General features: G+C 34.6%; 1 protein-coding gene across 2 annotated transcripts in view; it reads left to right on the forward strand.

Moving 5' to 3' along the window:
• The first annotated feature begins 8782 nt into the window (after window positions 1–8782).
• LOC125665199 (28S rRNA (cytosine-C(5))-methyltransferase-like) overlaps window positions 8783–18551 on the forward strand; it is an 18058-nt gene continuing 8289 nt past the window's right edge. The window contains exons 1-4 of one of the 2 annotated variants that reach the window (XM_048897823.2): window positions 8783–8955; window positions 11709–11894; window positions 15203–15308; window positions 15642–15753. In XM_048897823.2, the coding sequence (XP_048753780.2) occupies window positions 8842–8955; window positions 11709–11894; window positions 15203–15308; window positions 15642–15753 (518 nt within the window). In that variant the 5' untranslated portion in view covers window positions 8783–8841. Of the gene's footprint in view, window positions 9057–11708; window positions 11895–15202; window positions 15309–15641; window positions 15754–18551 lie in introns of both variants that reach the window. The other variant, XM_048897824.2, reaches the window with a different exon arrangement.

Genomic DNA, 18551 nt, shown 5'->3' on the forward strand with positions numbered 1-18551 from the left:
TTCATCTTTTACTCAGTTAAACCGATAAAGTTATTGTTAAAAATAAAATTATTGTTAGTTTCTAAATGAAATTGAAAGTATATAATAAAAAGGTTATATTTTTGATGGAAATAAAAATTGATATTTATTTGTTAAATTACAACAGCGGTGACTGGGGGTGACTCAGGTGAACGATATGGCCCATTGACCTCTTGTTTATTTTTGTTGTGTTGCTAGATGAAGTAATACTTTTAATATATGATTGATTGATTGAATATTGTTTAACATCCCTCTCGAGAATATTTCACTATATGGAGACATCACCAGTGTAGGTGAAGGGCTGCAAAATTTAGGCATATGCTCGGCGCTTATGGCCATTGAGCAGGAAGGGATCTTTATCGTGCCACACCTGCTGTGACACGGGACCTCGGTTTTTGCGGTCTTATCCGAAGGACCACCCCATTTAGTCGCCTCTTACGACAAAGCAAGGGGGTACTGAGGACCTATTTTATAGAACCCAGATCCCCACGGGCTCTTTTCCCCAGTTTTGTATCTGTGTATTATGTACTGTGTAGATGGAACACGAATCTGAGTCTACAATGTATATACATATAAAACTAATTCTAAAGAACTTTCAGTAAACTTGAAATCTCACGACTTTTTTTCAAATCAACATCAAAACTACTTTCTTTACCCATTTTCTGAATTTAAGGTAGCTCATTGTACACCAAATTACAGTGATACAAGCTCTCAATTATTTTGTATGAATTTTGTTTTTAGATTTTTCCGGAATAATAAAAAAGTGTTATGTTTGCAAATAAAAGATTGTAGAGTCCAAATTTCACTGTGATTTTGTGCATGACATTAAAGGGAAAGGCAACCCAAAAACATTTTACATGATAAATGATAGGATTAATTATATGATAAAGATTCGTCATACTATTCTTTTGATATACAGCCTAGATAAGCTTCAGTACTAATTCTAAAACGTTAAAAATTGAAATTCCCGCCATCTATAGAGGCTGCCATGATGCAGAACGCTTTTGTATTTAAGACCACAAAAATCAATAATTTTGACGTCACATCTTCTATTCCGGTTTTGATGAGATTCTAACATCATCAAAGATGTGCATGTAGTAGATTTTATGAATACATTGTAAATAGATGGATGTCTTCCTGTCGAGCAGTTGATTACACTAATGCGAAGGGGAGATGTGAAAAAAGTTTTCCCCCGAAATTCCTGAACCAACAAAGTTATTTGAAAAGGAAATACTACTTAAACTGTGGATCCATCATTTGCGTAATGACAAGTTGAGGTTTGAGACACTTACATGTTTGAAGAAACGAGTATCATCTGCCTGGTCTGCGACTCGACTTTAAACGTCTTCTTTTCTTAAATTCTTCTTGCAAAAGAACGGGCTCAAATCTATACGGCTCCAAACTTAACTGTTCGTGACTTGTCATGTTTACAGTGCTGCTGATGAAATAATCCGGAACCGCCGGTGTGACGTAATAAATCAAACTTCAATGGCCGCTCTCTTAGCGGCGGGTAATTTGAAATATAAAATAGATTAATATTTATTTAATTGTTAAAAGAGAATTTTTTTGTTAAAGACTGTCATTTACGATATCAGTAAGTAATTACTTTATTCATTAAGGCAACAATGTGGTTAGGGTTGCATTTCCCTTTAATATCTACTAAAACGTACCTAAAAGACTAAGATATAAACGTTCTAATTTATTTAAGAAAGAAATGTTTAGGAAAATTGAAAACGTTATTTGTTAATATTCTTTAAATCTAGAGATAAAATCTTCAAAAACCATGTCAGTTCGAAAACAGATATATCAACGAAGTATATTTTCAAAAGAATTTGAAACGAAATGACCAAATGTCAGATATGTATCACTATATTCAAATAGAGAAAAAAAGTACCGATCCCGTTCAAAATTGATAGAAATTACTAAAACAATTATTTTGTTGCCAGTTGCATGCACTTTTCATCAGGAAATTAGTGTCCTTTGTGAATTTTTTTAATTTGTAGACCATTTTTCATCAAGAAAATGTTGGTTTTTTTTTAAATCACAATGTTCTCTATGACTACTTTTTATAAGTCCGATTGGTGATATTTCTGAATTTTGACCATTTCATTTCCATTTCAAATATATTTCTCTGATACATTTTTTTCTAACTGATATGTTTTTTGAAGATTTTATCCGTAGATTTAAAAAATATCAGCAAATAACGTTTCAACTTTCATAAATATTTTTTATTTAAAAAGTTAGAACGTCTATCTGAGTCGTATAGGCATGAATTCTTAGATATTCATATTATGCATCAAATCACAGCGAAATTTGGATTATAGAGTATCTTATTTACAAACAAAGCACTTTTTATATATTTCCGGGATAAATCACTAAAAATGCATATACTTATTAGAATAGTTGAGAGCTTGCATCACTCTTTCTATGGTGAAATCATACTTCATAAGGTGTTTCAACGAGCCATTAGATAAAATTTTAGTGTAATGAGCTACCTTAATTTTTCTGGAAAGTTAGATCGGAAAGTATCTTTGACACGACACAAGGTTCTTGATATACATCGGCACATTTTCCATCGTTGCGCTCATGCAAGTACCAAACTTGTCGCCTGGTTTGAAATTAATATGTCAGCAGCGTAAATCATATAATCTTCCTGGCGTTCCAGCACGCATTCGTCAATTTAGTTCGTACAATCTCATATGCCCTCTGGAGATTCACGCGCAATGATGATACATGGTCGCCAGAGAAAATGTGCTCTTCCTTCCATTCATGATGTCTAAATGTGTCCCAACCTCCCGTCCTAAAATTAGTAAGTTTGATGTCATCCCTGTTGTCTCATGAGTGCTGGCTCTATATGCAGCTGTTATGCAATTCAAAGTTTTATCCCAATTTGATCTGTCGTCTTTTATATATCATTTTATCATTGATTGATTAGTGTTCTATTAAATCGTTCTGTTCTACCATTTCCTTGTGGATGACGTGAGCTTGACCTAGTCTTTTTGATGTGAAGGAGTTGACACATTTCATGCAATACTTGGCTTTCGAAGATGGTGCCTTAGTCCGAGTGTACTGTTGCAGGGCACCCAAATCTGGTTATGACTTCTTTAAATAATGCCTTGGCTACTGTATTGGCCGTTTGGTTTGGAATGGGTACAGCTTCTGTCCAGTTGGTAAAATGACCCGTAATGGTGAGTATGTACCTGTTTTTGTCAGAGGACTCTGGGAGGGGCCCAAGTAATTCTACTGAAATCCTGTCCGTAGGTGCTTCCACTAACATTGAGCCAAGCTTACCCCTAGGATTTTTGTAAGCTTTCTATTCTTTTGACAAGTCAGGCAGCTAGCAACATATGCACTTATGTCTTCTTTCATCTCGTACCAATAAAAGTTCTGCATATATTATTTTGTCCTGTGTCTTCTTTCTGTCAAAGTGCATCATGTGATTGGCGCATAGTAGTAGTATTTTAGGTGCCAATATCTGTAAGAACATTTGGACTGAGTCACATTTACTTGCCTTTCTCAAGAGAATTCCGTTTGAAATTTGTATTTAATGGTAGATATGCCAGTAATGTCTCGCGGCTGAGTCATTAAACATATTTCCTTGATATCTGATCTTAGCTCATTTTGCATCCATTGATCAACTATTTTTACATCGGAATACTTTAAATGTTCCTTCCTGATATCTTCATGTGTGAAACAACGTTTCCATTCTGAACGTACATTTGTTTGCAGTTCTTCCTTGTTGTCTAGAGCACGAGTTCGTACTGCTCTAGCGGGCGGTTTGCTCCATGTTTCCTGACACATCTCTCTCATTCTACTAAGAACTTTTTGCATGGTCCGCACTTCAAGTTCTGCATGTTATCTGTCTCAGTGCATTGACAATTCACTGGGTCTTTGCATCTGCTGAGGGCATCCGCATTTCCATGTTTTTGTCCTGGGCGATGCTATATTTCAAACTGGTATGTTGACAAGATCTCTAACCACCGTGCGGTACGATCCTTGAGTTCTTTCAGTATGAAGAGCCAGACCAAAGTTTGATGGTCAGTGCGTTCTAGAAATTTCCTTCCTAGTAGGCACTGCTTAAAGGACTCCACAAAATGTCTTACTGCTAACAATTCTTTGTCTGTTATAATGTAGTTTTTCTCTGATTTTGAGAGTACGACTGCCGTAGCTGATTACTCGCTCCCTTCCATCTTTAGATTGACTGATGATCGCTCCAATTGCTTCCCTGCTTGCATCAGTATCCAATATGAATTATTCTCCGTCCCTCGAGAAAGCCATTATTTCAGGACCAGCCAAAATTTTCTTCAGAGTTTGAAATGATTTCTCGCATTTACTATCCACTGGAATTCTACCTCCTTTCTGGTAAGTTTCACCATTGGGTTTGCTATCATGGCAAAGTTTTTGGAAAAAGCGTCTGTAATAACTGGTCATTCCTAGAAACTGTCTAATTTCTGTTATACTTCCGGGAGCTGACGAATTTTGGCAACATTGTCCGCATTTGGCAAAATACCATCTTTGGACACTACATAGTCTAGAAAGTTGACTCTCCTGCAGCAGATGACATTTTTCTGGTTTGAGTTTCATGTCGGACAATCCTATTTTTTCCAGAACTTGATCTACTCTTTCTAGATGTTGTTTGAGAGTTTTGCCATAGACACCTCGTCCAAATAAATGATGCACGTTTTCCAATTAAGGACTTGCAGGATGATTTCCATTAACCACTGGCCGTACTCAACGCCATTGGCATAGTTTTGAACTCATATAGGCCATATACTTCGTTATGAAGGCTGTCTTGGGCATGTCTTCTTTCCTGACTTGCACTTGATGATATCCAGAGGTAATGTCAAATGTCGAAAAGTAAATCGATCCTATAACTGCATCCAAACAATCTTGCACTCTTGGAAGAGGAAAAGCATCAGGAATAGTCACGATATTTAATCTGCGGTGGTCTATACAGGGTCTAACTTTTCCGTTTTTCATTTTAACGAGCACAATGGGGCTGGCTGAAATAGACTTCTTTATAAGCCCTTGCTTTTGCATCATCTCGATGACTTTCCTGTCTTCGCCTTTAAATGCCATTGGGACTTTATGCAATGGCTGTCTCAGGGGTCTACTGTCTCCAGAATTTATGTTGTGTTCCATCAGATTGGGTCTCCCCAAATCTTCATCCTTAGAACACACGTCTGAATGGTGTCGTAATCTTTCTGCGAAGACAGCTTTCACTGTTAAATCCCTGTCTCCCACTGCCTTGAGGTATAGTTCCTTGGGTGAGGAGGAATGTTTGAGAATATTTCGGTTGACGTTTGTTCAACCATTTCTTCTTTGTGATCATATTCTTTTGGAAAATTGAGAGGACCTTCGAACTTTATTTTTCGAATGCTGTAAAAGTTATGATCTTCTTCATCCTATGTTATCTGTTAGTTTTCTAGCTCTGCATCATTGTAAAGCTCTGCCTGACCAACTACTTCATTTTGCGGAAGATGGATATCCCTATTGAAAATTCTCACTGGCACAGATACTCTGTCCTTATTGTCAAACAGTGCTACTGCAATAACCACTGAGTTTTTGATTGCAAATACTGGGTTAGCCCCCACAAGGTATGTTTGACTCTGGAATTATATCTCCGGTCTGTCGATCCTAGCGTAGACGTTTCCTTCACTCTTGATACAGTAATTTCATCAGTGTGACTTGGCGAACCTGTACCTTCTGACTGACTTTGGTACAAGTAATTTTGCTGCCATTGATAGATATTAAATTCCTTCTTAAATCTATAATTGCTGGGCCATATTGACTGTCTAATATAACAAAATTTTGGTTCCAATTGACAAAGCTTGTAACAACATTATCTTTGTTTGTAAGGCTCATCATTACAACTGTATTTTAAACGAACTTGGCATTAATTCCACTTTTGGTAATCGTACTTATACTCCACCTGCCCTTTCAAAAGATGAAATTCTTCAAAACCAAGCTTCAGTTTTAGACACATTTAGTGTCCCAGTCAATGGGTCGAATGCATATGAGTTACCGTACCTATACTGGATTCCTAAACTACATAAAAACTCTTGCAAACAAAGATACGTTGCTGGATCCAGTAAGTGCTCTACCAAGCCCCTATCTTTGCTCCTCACAAAAATATTAACAGCTATGAAGGAGAAACTTCAAACTTACTGTGCAATTACATATGCCAGAAGTGGTGTTAATCAAATGTGGATTCTAAAAAAAAATTCTAAATAACTTTTAGTAAATTTGAAATCGCAGAACTTTTCCCAAATCAAAAATCAAACCCATGACTTTTCAACACTATACACGACCATTCCTCACAATAAATTAAAGACGAGACTTTTTGACATCATAGACAATAGCTGCAGAATTGTAGCTCTGTGAAAAAATGTTATGATGGAACAGAGAGCTACAGATCCACCCCTTATAAAAACCTTCAATTTACGGCGCACAAAAACATGCGCACGGTTGAGACCTGATATCATTGTATTCTTGTGTTGCTGTCTCATAAATTCAGTATGAAAAAATTCTTATCATATTTTCCTATTATACTTGTGTCCAAACATTCCTTCAAATATTAATTAAAGGGACTGGTTCACGATTTTTGATAAAAATATTTTTCATTTTTTATCTTAAACATTAGAAATATAGCTCATTTAATGCTGACAGCCAAAATTTTGACCTTCTGAATGCAAGAATAAAAGTAATATTTTAGCCTTAAATATGTGTTATGTAAACAACGACTCGAGTCTTTTTATGTAAACAAACAAGTGAAATATTGATTTTGCAAGATCATGCATCTTAATTTTGCATAGTAACAAATTTTAACTTTTAGATGACATATTTCACCCCAAAAATGCTTGAAATGTGAAAGATAATAATACTTAGATCGATATCCATTTCTTTTGAAAATTTCGTAAACAATAGAATACCGCAATCTTTGTTTACAAAACAAATAATAAACTCTCTAAAATGAGATTCTGTGATAATGTATCACCTTAATTTTCATGTGAAATCTTTCAAACACATTAGACAGTAGATTTTGATCATTAAAAGTGAAAAACAAAATTTTGGGTAAAATCGTGAGTCAGTCCCTTTAAAGTCCCAAAGAACCCGAAAACTCGAAGCTTTGAAAATGATTTCGATTTCTGACGTAGACATGTTAGGTAGCCAAGCCTCAACCGTGCGCATCTTTCTGTGCGCCGTAAATCGAAGGTTTTTATAAGGGGTGGATCTGTAGCTTTCTGTTCCGTCATAATATTTTTTCAGAGAGCTACAGTTCTGCAGCTACATTAGACGGTTGCTTATTCAACAAAAATGGAAAAAGGAAATATTCACATCTAGTGATCAGTCATCCTAAAAATTACTTTGTTAAACACCACTCTGATTCCACGCACAAGTACTCTGAAGTTGATATTAAAAAAAATGCTAGAGTTCCTCATTGACAATATCTTCATGGTCTTTGGTGATCAGGTCTTCCAACAGTCTGTTGGAATTCCCATGGGCACGAATTGTGCTCCTTTGTTATCTGACCTGTTTCTATATTCATATGAAGCAGAATTTATTTTTTTTAAAAACTTCCACGTGAGAAGAAAAAATATCTTGCTGTGGCCTTCAATTCGACTTTTAGATATACTAGCGGAAAAAAGAAACTGCAATATAAAATTTAGTATAATTTTTCTATATTTATTGTTTATATTTATAAAATCTAAACAATCGATAAAGGTGATGTTTTAGAACAATATCGAATAATACCCGACTCTGACGCACGGACTCTTCCATGGTTAGTGAACACATATCGTTTTTGAAGTGTTCGTACGCACGAGTTTTACTAGCCAATACTGTTTGGAGTAAGAAGTGTAAAAGGTTTGTTTGGACACTATTCGTTAACTGAAGCAACTTTTATCACAATACATAAAAAAAACGATCTCCCAGTCTTCAAAGCAAAATTTCAGGTTTAATTTTACATTTCAATCTACTCAAATCGACTTCCTGATTTCGAAATCTCTGCTTATGAGGATAGCGGGTCACGTGATGCCGTGACGTCATAGAGATTGTTATTTTATTACAACAGTAGAAGGTCAATCTCTAAAGCTTATAAAAAGCGTTAAACGATTGCATAAATCGAAAGAGGGATGAGATAGATATAGGGAAATCACACATTTCAGAGAAATTATTGCCACCCCCTCCCCCCAAATATCAAAGGGGAGGGGTAAGTAATTTATCCATACTTCGGGAGAAACATCATGGAGCGTCACCCTTTGCTAGCGAAAATGTGGGTACCTGTTTAACTATACATGACTGGTCAATGGGTGGTATGGTTTTAGCGGAAAGCCCATATGGGACACAGGTGCTTGTGGACAGGACTTCCGGTACTCCCCTTTGATTGGTGATATGATATTTTTAAAAACGGTTTCTATGCGAGATTTGTGAATTACATTAGAATAAATAAACTCTGAAGTTATATATTTTATATTGTAAAAAAAAAAATACGTCCGAAATACCCAAGGAATTGAACATCTAAAAATACATTGTACAAGAAGGGGAGGTATCAGAAGTCCAGTTCAGAAGCACCTGTGACATGGGAAATTTACCCCTCCCCAAAGCAAAAGAGAATATTGTACTAGTATTCTTTATGTATTTATTTTTTTATATCATTATTATTATTACTTTTGTTTGTTTGATTTAATTAAGTTGGTCAATATTTTTTAAAATATCCGGAATAATAGAATCCGTATCGACCGACTTTGTAATTTTTACTGCGATTTAAATTTCCTATTAAATTTGGCACGGTGGTCATCGCGTGGTATCTATAATTTAACGATGAGTGAAGTGAAAAAGAATTCCAATCTCTATATAGAGGCAGCGAGTGTTCTACATGAAATCTACGACAAAAAAGGATCGATCAAAACCAGCGTGTATCGATCTTCATTCCAGGTATTTCTAGGCTAGCCTACAACTTCTTCCAATAAGTTGAATGATGTAAATCAGTCATCATACATGGCTCCATCCGGAGCATAGCCGTACATGGATAAAAGGTTAAAACCCTGCAGTGATGGGCTCTTGTGATAAAAACTATCATTAATTTAATCAGTATTTTAATGTTTTACGGCGTGATCGTTTTTGGGGGTGAAGCAAAAAGTATTGGCATCTATAGAACAGAAACAAAAAATATTCCGAAATTACTGTAGCACCTATAAAGCTCCATCAAAGCATCCTCCTAACTTTAATAGACTTTTGATCCACCTATTCATTGAATGTGGGAAACAGCGCAGTGCATTGTGACGTCATATTAGCGTAGGTGTTTAGCAAACATTGGAGACATTGGCACAATCGTGCTAATCAAGGATGATTATATATGAGTTAGAAAATAAGATTTACATGCTTTTATGGATTTTATGTAACATCTCAGAATGACGTATACTTGGGTACACGAGATTAAATATAGAGAAATAATTGTCCACGTGCTCGTACTTGAATCGATGCCATTTAGACCAAAATTTTCAAGTTCCATAGGTATGGTTTCATTTTTCATTAGTTTTCTATATTTTCCCTGTGAACATGTATATACGTGTTACGTATAGGAAGAGCTCCACTTTCATGGGCCGTGAGAGGGCTTTGTCCTCTATTTCGATAATTCATGATAGGATTGAACAGCAGGCACTGTATATTATAAGTCCTCTTTCCATCTATGGTGTCATTTGTTCGCCGATTCGGACTTTGAAGGTCTCGGGTGAATTGGCATCCATGACGAACTGTGGTTGGGGAAAATGAATTAACTTTTTTGTACCTCAAAGTCTAGGTATAATTAAGTTGTGCTTTAGTTTTAATTTAGTTCTAACTTTTTTCGGTATTTGTTGCCACAAATTTTGCCCAGATGCACAACACTCACAGTCATGGTACTAGGCTAGTAGTAGTAGGTACTGTAGTATTATACTTTATCGTGTCAATGCTTTTAAGGTCATGTCAGTGATTTTTGGGGGGGGGCAAAATGCCACCAATATTCGGCTGTTTCCCCTCACTAAAATTAGCTATTTTTTTTTCCAATTATATATATATGTTTTTCCCAATTTCAAATGTAGGGACATTAGGCCATTTAAAAAAAACGGTTACCGTATATTGCTGACAAAGAGTAAATACGTTTTTTTAATTTTAATTTACTATGAATGATTTTTCCCAATTTGAGGAAAATGTCGCTAATTTTTCCCAATTCAAAAGGAGGGGTGGTATTTTGAAAAACAAAAAAAATCACTGCATGTATAACTGAAAGACTTGTGACTTCTAACACTACACATTTGGTGAAGGACCTATATGTTAAACGTCTTCTAATGCCGGGCCAGTCACTACCTATGTTAAACGTCTTCTAATGCCGGGCCAGTCACTACCTATGTTAAACGTCTTCTAATGCCGGGCCAGTCACTACCTATGTTAAACGTCTTCTAATGCCGGGCCAGTCACTGCCTATGTTAAACGTCTTCTAATGCCGGGCCAGTCACTGCCTATGTTAAACGTCTTCTAATGCCGGGCCAGTCACTGCCTATGTTAAACGTCTTCTAATGCCGGGCCAGTCACTACCTATGTTAAACGTCTTCTAATGCCGGGCCAGTCACTACCTATGTTAAACGTCTTCTAATGCCGGGCCAGTCACTACCTATGTTAAACGTCTTCTAATGCCGGGCCAGTCACTACCTATGTTAAACATCTTCTAATGCCGGGCCAGTCACTACCTATGTTAAACGTCTTCTAATGCCGGGCCAGTCACTACCTATATTAAACGTCTTCTAATGCCGGGCCAGTCACTACCTATGTTAAACGTCTTCTAATGCCGGGCCAGTCACTACCTATGTTAAACGTCTTCTAATGCCGGGCCAGTCACTACCTATGTTAAACGTCTTCTAATGCCGGGCCAGTCACTACCTATATTAAACGTCTTCTAATGCCGGGCCAGTCACTACCTATGTTACGTCTTCTAATGCCGGGCCAGTCACTACCTATGTTAAATGTCTTCTAATGCCGGGCCAGTCACTACCTATGTTAAACGTCTTGGGGTTTCCTGCTACATCATTAGAGGTCCTTTCATGGCCTGAAGTGGAGCTCTCCTCATTGGTAACACATAGTATTACATACATATATAAAGGAAAATATAGAAAACTGATAAATAATTGAACCATACCTATCTAACTTGAAAATTTTGGTCAAAATTACATGATTTCGAATCCAAACGCTAGTTTGGTTTGTATCGTAAGGTAGGAGATATAATAAATAAACATATGGAGTCCAAACAATTACTTTGCTTTTCTTTTGTATCTTAGATGGATGTTTTCTCTTGAAGATGTTTAAACACTGAACTGCTTTTTGAGCTTTTTTACAGATGCAGATAAATAGCGAAATCTGTCAAGTTGATTAAATAGCTCTGTCCCAATATTTTCCTGGAGAGCTGCTAGATCTGCAGCTATAGTTGGTTATTTTGTGCAATTATTTCAATCTAAGAAGACAGTATTACAATTACATGTACTCTGAAACTGATATGAGGGGGGGGGGGGGGGGGCAGAAAATTTTAACAGTCTGAGAAGGGTACTGATGAAAGTAATAGTTTATGAGATACAAGATTTATTAAATCCAGAATAGGACACCAGTGGAGCATTGAATGTTTTGTCCGACTTAATAATTATAAATAAATATTGATATAGGACAAACAGATGTTGACGGCCTTAGTTAGCCAGACCCTTAGATACGCTAAAGTTCTGGAGACGGTCACCAAGCGAACCAAACTTCTGGAGACAAACCCCCTACTATGGAATGATGAGATGCTGGCCAGAGCGTTATTGTATGACTACATGATTGGGCCAGGGCTGTTTAAACCTGGGAGATTAAAGGTATCTTTTATCAATATTTCATTCACATGTTAGCTTTATACCTGAGCTTAAGTAAGCTTTTCTGATCACCTGTTGTCTGTCTGTCCATAAACTTTTCACATTGTTTACTCGACGTTTTTTGAAATTACTGAACCAATTTCAAGCTAACTTGCGGTAGTTGCCAAAAAGCATCATTGGGTGAAGGGAATTCAAAATTCTTCAAAGGATGGATCACATCTCTTTCACATGGGAGATATTTAAGAAATAGTGAAAAGATTGTGACATCTTTTAAAGATGTATTGAGCAGAGAAGTTTAAACTTATTTGAAAACTTCCTTAAAGAATGTAAATTCAAATTTTTGCCCAGGCAGCAAAAGGGGATCAGAGTTTTAAATGGGGGTATATAGGGAGAATCTTTTTCTCAAAATATGCAAGCATTGATCCTCAGTTAATGCTTACAAATTTACTCAAATCGTCACTGCGGGGGGATAGGATAGGACCACAATAGGGGAGCAAGTTTTATATTAGACTTTATATATGTTTTACTTTTTCACAATAACCACTTAGTCAAATTCAACCAAACTTGTCATAAAGTATCTGTGGGTAAATGAACTTCAGAATTATAATAATGAAGGGTCACACTCCTGAGATACTGACACCATCAATGTCAACTTTCAGAAGTTATAGAGATACTGAGAACTTCAATGTAAATTTTCTGTAGTTTTCGAGATACTGAGAACTTTTATGTAAACTTTCTGTAGTTACAAAGATACTAACAGCATCAATGTAAACTTTCTGTAGTTTTCGAGATACTGAGAACTTCAATGTAAACTTTCTGTAATTATCGAGATACTGAGAACTTCAATGTAAATTTTCTGTAATTACAAAGATACTAACAGAGTCATTGTAAACTTTCTGTAGTTATCGAGATACTGAGAACTTCAATGTAAACTTTCTGTAGTTATCGAGATACTGAGAAATTCAATGTAAACTTTCTATAGTTATAGAGATACTGACAGCGTCAATGTAAACTTTTTGTAGTTATCAAGATACTGAGAACTTCAACGTAAACTTTCTGTAGTTATGGAAATACAGATAGCATCATTATAAACTTTCTGTAGTAATTGAGGTACCGAGAACTTCAATGTAAACTTTCTGTAGATATTGAGATACTGAGAAATTCAATGTAAACTTTCTGTAGTTATTGAGATACTGAGAAATTCAAACTTTCTGTAGTTATTGAAATACTGAGAAATTCAATTTAAACTTTCTGTAGTTATCGAGATACTGAGAAATTCAATGTAAACTTTCTGTAGTTACAAATTTATGACAACTTCAATGTAAACTTTCTGTAGTTATCGAGAATCCCACAGCATCAATGTAAACTTTCTGTAGATATAGAGATACTGAGAACTTCAATATAAACTTTCTATAGTAACTGTTATAGAGATACTGACAGAATCAATGTAAACTTTCTGTAGTTATGGAAACACTGACGTCAATGTAAACTTTCTGTAGTAATTGAGATACCGAGAACTTCAATGTAAACTTTCTGTAGATATAGAGATACTGACAGTGTCAATGTAAACTTTCTACAGTTATCGAGATACTGAGAACTTCAAAAATAATAATGATATTTATTTATATAGCACCCTAAATGACTATAAATAAGCACTCTAAAGCGCTACACACAATAAAAATGATACAGCATGTTATAAGCGTAGTAAAAGGAAATTATAATAGCATTAACGTAGTTTCACACTCCTGTGACGTCATAAGATTTTCCAAAGTCAATAATTTAACGACTGGAACATAAATTTTGTTGGAGTCTTTTTCAATAGTTATTGTAAAAAATCTTGTTAGCTATAAAATATTTCAAAAGTCTTAGTTATATTTGAATAGTCAATAATGTGTTTCAAAATATTGAATCCAAGGACAATAACTCTGTTTTCATTAAATTATTTATCAAGTCCATTATGCAATAGATTTCCTATATTTTTCACAAACATTTTACCAAGGTGATAAGGAATTATTATCTGTGTCTTTTCATGTAATTACATAAAATTTTAATCCATCAGTGGTTTTGAATAGCTCAGCTGTATGGTGCCAGACTTAGGTTTTTTATGGGGGTATACATACTCTGGAAGCTATAGATTTGAAATCATTAAGGAAAGGTATGGATTTTTTTTCATAAATAACTATAACAGATGTACATCTACTAATATAAACAGAAAAAATGATATGTAAACCATGCTATAAGGAAGTTGTGTCCATATTAGTTTGTTTTTTTAACATTTTGGAGAATAAGGCTAATTCAATAATTTTGCATTTTTTATACTAAAACTTGATGAACATATTGAAAATGACATGTGTTTTAGTTATTGACATGTTTCCTGATAAATAAATGCAATTTAAATTATTATTATTTTTTTCATTTTAAAATAACAACAGATAACTGTTTCCAATGAATTTCATAAAAATCTACATAGGGGTACATGACTTCAGTAGTGACTGTAATGAAAATTAATATGGAAATCCTTAACTAATTTGCCTTTTTTCATTACTCTGAATGTTAATCTATTGATTCCAAACAAAAAAATGCTACCTAAACCCCAAAAATTCAGGACTAAGGACCCACCTTAAGACAGATAATATCAAAACAATGCTAGAAAAACATTAATAATGTGAAGTAAAATTACTAAAATCTAAAATATGATATGCATGAAAACTTGTAAACTTTCTGTAGTTATTGAGATACTGACAACTTTTATAATACTGTAAACTTTCTGCAGTTATTGAGATACTGACAACTTTTGACATACTGTAAACTTTCTGTAGTTATTGAGATACTGACAACTTTTGACATACTGTAAACTTTCTGTAGTTATTGAGATACTGACAACTTCAATATGTGAACTTTTTTCTTGTGCTCTCTTGGTTGGGTCTACTTACCTTTTTGTTGCTAACTTCTTATTTTGTTTCTAATTTTTTTTATCTGTTTTGAGAAAGTGTATTGTTCTTTATTTAAGTTTTGTATAATTATATTTTTAGAATGAATTTTTATCATTTGATTTGGCCCACTAAGCTTTATTTCTTTCAATATTAAATTTATAACACTTTTAAAAAAAACCTGTACTACTAATTAGTGTATGATGTAATGTCCAAATTGGAATAATATGAATTAAAAAAAATAAACTCAGTTCAGGTATACAACAAGGAGAAGAATTTCAACTACTATAGTTTAACTTAGCCATTTTCATATAACGCTGTGTAATGCTAACTTTTTTTCGCATTTTCAAACAAAAGGTTGAGGATATTGATGTATTGTAGGTTGTTGTACAGAAAAACAAGGAGTGTATCACATGTGAATTTGACAGACTGCTGACAGCTTATGGTGTTCAACACTACACAGATCTACCCTGCTCTACAACAGAAGGTTTAGAAAATTATGCCCCCTAAAGCATTTTTCCTTACATATACAACAATACCTTCAGTCAGAAGAATAAAGTTTGTAGAATATTGTATAAAGGGAATCAGTTTTTATTTCAGTACATGTGAATGTGCATTATAACATTTGATCAGCATTATGCTTTATTTGCAAAATATCAAAACAAATGCATAACTTCAATACATGTGTATTTCACTGCAGCTTTAATGAAAAAAATTTCATTCCTCACAGAGTAGAATTTGATTTCATTGGATTTAAAAATTTTGAATTGTAATTTGTCCAGAAATAAGTTTGATAACCAGTCTGTAAATTTGGTTTCAGCTCTGCCACGGTACGTTAGAGTAAACCTGATAAAAGCCTCTGTGCAGGAGACAATAGAGTCCTTTGTTGAAGAGGGATGGTTACTGGTTCCCACGCCAGCAGATGTGGACAGGTACAGACACACTGTATTAAATCACTTGCTTCATTGCCATTTGCAGATGTGCATATTGTTGGGACAGGAGGATCCAATTACTTTCCTATAAGTTATAGCGGATCTAAGAGGGGAGGAGGATGTTAAAATAGCTTGTGAACACTTCTACTATATGGCTTATCCAATAGACTTGAAATTTTGTGCAATACTTCATTGCCATTTGTAGATGTGCATATTGTTGGGACGGGAGGATTCAATTATTTTCCTAAAGGTTATAAATCTAAGAGGGGTGGAGGATGTTAAAATAGCTTGTGAACGCTTCTCCTATGTGGTTTATCAGATAGATTTGAATTTTTTTTTTTTACAATACTGTTGTAGGAACAGGAGGATCCAATTGTTATCCTTAAAGTTATACTGGATCTGAGGGGTGGAGAGTGTAAAATAGTTTGTGAACACATCACCTTTGTGGATTACTGAAGTTCATATAAAAAAAACTGTTTTAAATGTTTGTGTTCTTGCTCATGTTTTCTCCATATCATGCAGTACATTAATGGGAGAAAGTTTCATTTAGAGCACTTTCAATTTGGGGAGCTGGGGAGACATTTTTTTTTTTTTTTATAAAAACAATCTCTAGTTCATGAATATACTTGTTACAGTTAAATGCAGAAACAATATTAACCATATTATGTTGACTGTGACCAAGCTACCATAAATTCCCTGCATGATAATTTCCCTTAACGTAAGCTGAATATCACGTAACTCTATATTTTTGGAAATGTCGAGAAGCCCTACCTGTAGACAGGTGTACTCGGGTTACCAACTGAACATTTATTGATATACTCAAAATGAAATTTAAAAAAATCCTTTACATGAAAAGTGTTGGGAGCAAATGCATACTGAAACTATACATACTATTATAATTCAACAACATATCAACAGTCATCAGCGCAGTTGCCCACATCTTATGGATGCCATACCATTAACATGTAAGTCAGAAGTTGCTCCCAGCACTTTCCAAGTGCATACATAACTTTCTAAAAAAAATTGTATTGCTGGCAAATTAGCAGATGCACTTGAACTTTTGCATAGCTTATGCATGATGAGAATATATAAAAAATTGGAGAGTGATTTGATATTTTTTAAAAAATTATATATAATCTTTTGACATTACATGTATACAGCTTATCACTTGATAACTGTAGTAAATGATACCAAAATATGACAGTTTCCCTGTGATATACAATTGTATTAACTATAAGACCTGTATGTTGTGACCTACTTCTTCATTGTGATGTCATATGGTGTGAAGTGCACAGAGGTACGTTTATATATAGCACTGTGGATTTTTTCGGCTTAACTGAGCTGCTTATGTTAATTTCATTCATTCAAACGATTATCATTTTCTTATTGCTATGAAATCGCTTGTATTTCTGACAAATTTTTATGAATAAAACAAAACAGTCATTGGAATCTTAATTCATATTTGCTTTATTCATAGTTATGTTAATTAAGGCAGGTCATATTCCATGTATGCATGAAAATCCTACATAGGAAGGGGGGTGGTGGACTCAGTATCATCACTATACTGAGGAGTTGTTTAAAAATCACCAGTAAAATGCTGTTGTATTTCTTGCCAGTATTTATAGAGGGCAAAGTCCTCTCACGGCCCAAAGGGTTCCCCTTATTGGTAACACGTATATAGTATATACGTGTTTAAAACGAAAATATAGAGAACTAATGAAAAATTAAACTATACTTATGGCACTTGAAAATTTTGGTCCCATGCAATGGCATCGATTTGAATACTAGCGTATGGACATGTATTTCTCCATTTTGAATCTCGTGTACCCTAGTTCATGTTGTTCTGAGATGTTATATGAAATCCTTAAAGGCATGTAAATCTTATTTTCTTAATCAAGTAGGAGCCTATAAACGCGATTGTATCTTGTCTCTTATATTTGTGTATTTGCTAAACACTGACATTGAATATGACGTCACAATGCACTGTTTACATCAGTTGCATAGAGTTTCCCGTGTTCAATTAATAGGCAGATCAAAAATGTCTAAAGTTAGAATACTTTGATTGAGCTCTGTCCTAACCTGCTAAGTGCTAATAATTCGGGATATTTTTTGCTTCGCCCTCAACACGGTCACGCAGTAAGACATTATTACATGTGCATTGTATATCTGATTCAATGAATTTTTTATGTAATCATCCTTTGAAATTTTAAGGAGGTATGCTACACCAGAGAAATTTGATATGGATGAAAAGTGGAGGTTATGTACAATATTTTGAAATTGAAAATTTTCAAATTTACTTTATTTAGTCAAAAAATTCAGTTTTAGTTGAAAGCAATTTGAAAAAAAAATTTAAAACCTCCGCTGGACTCAAACCCACGATCTACATTTCAGCAGTCGACATGCTAACCTACTGAGCTACTCAACTCAGCTAGGTGATTTTTTTTTTAATGAATAGACAAATATTGCTAATATTCATATTTTCATCCATGTTTTAAAAGGAAGTGCAGGCATTGAGACGATGTAGAGATCCTCCTTAATGCAACCCTGTTGAATGAGTTTATCCATTAAAACTTATGAATATAAGTCTATTATACAAAAGTCCATTGTAGGTTACACTAATTAATAAAATGCATAAAAACAATGCCCTGCATGACATTTCAATAATTATGATGAATACTTGAAAAGTACTATTTTCAATAAAGTGTATGTTAACATATTAACATTGCTTTTGTTCAGTCTTTTAGTTTACAGATTTTTTTTTCGATACTCAGGTATGCGAAAACAGAAGCGATAACTTT

This window comes from Ostrea edulis, chromosome 10 (genome assembly GCF_947568905.1).
Source record: "Ostrea edulis chromosome 10, xbOstEdul1.1, whole genome shotgun sequence".
NCBI classification, from domain to species: domain Eukaryota; kingdom Metazoa; phylum Mollusca; class Bivalvia; order Ostreida; family Ostreidae; genus Ostrea; species Ostrea edulis.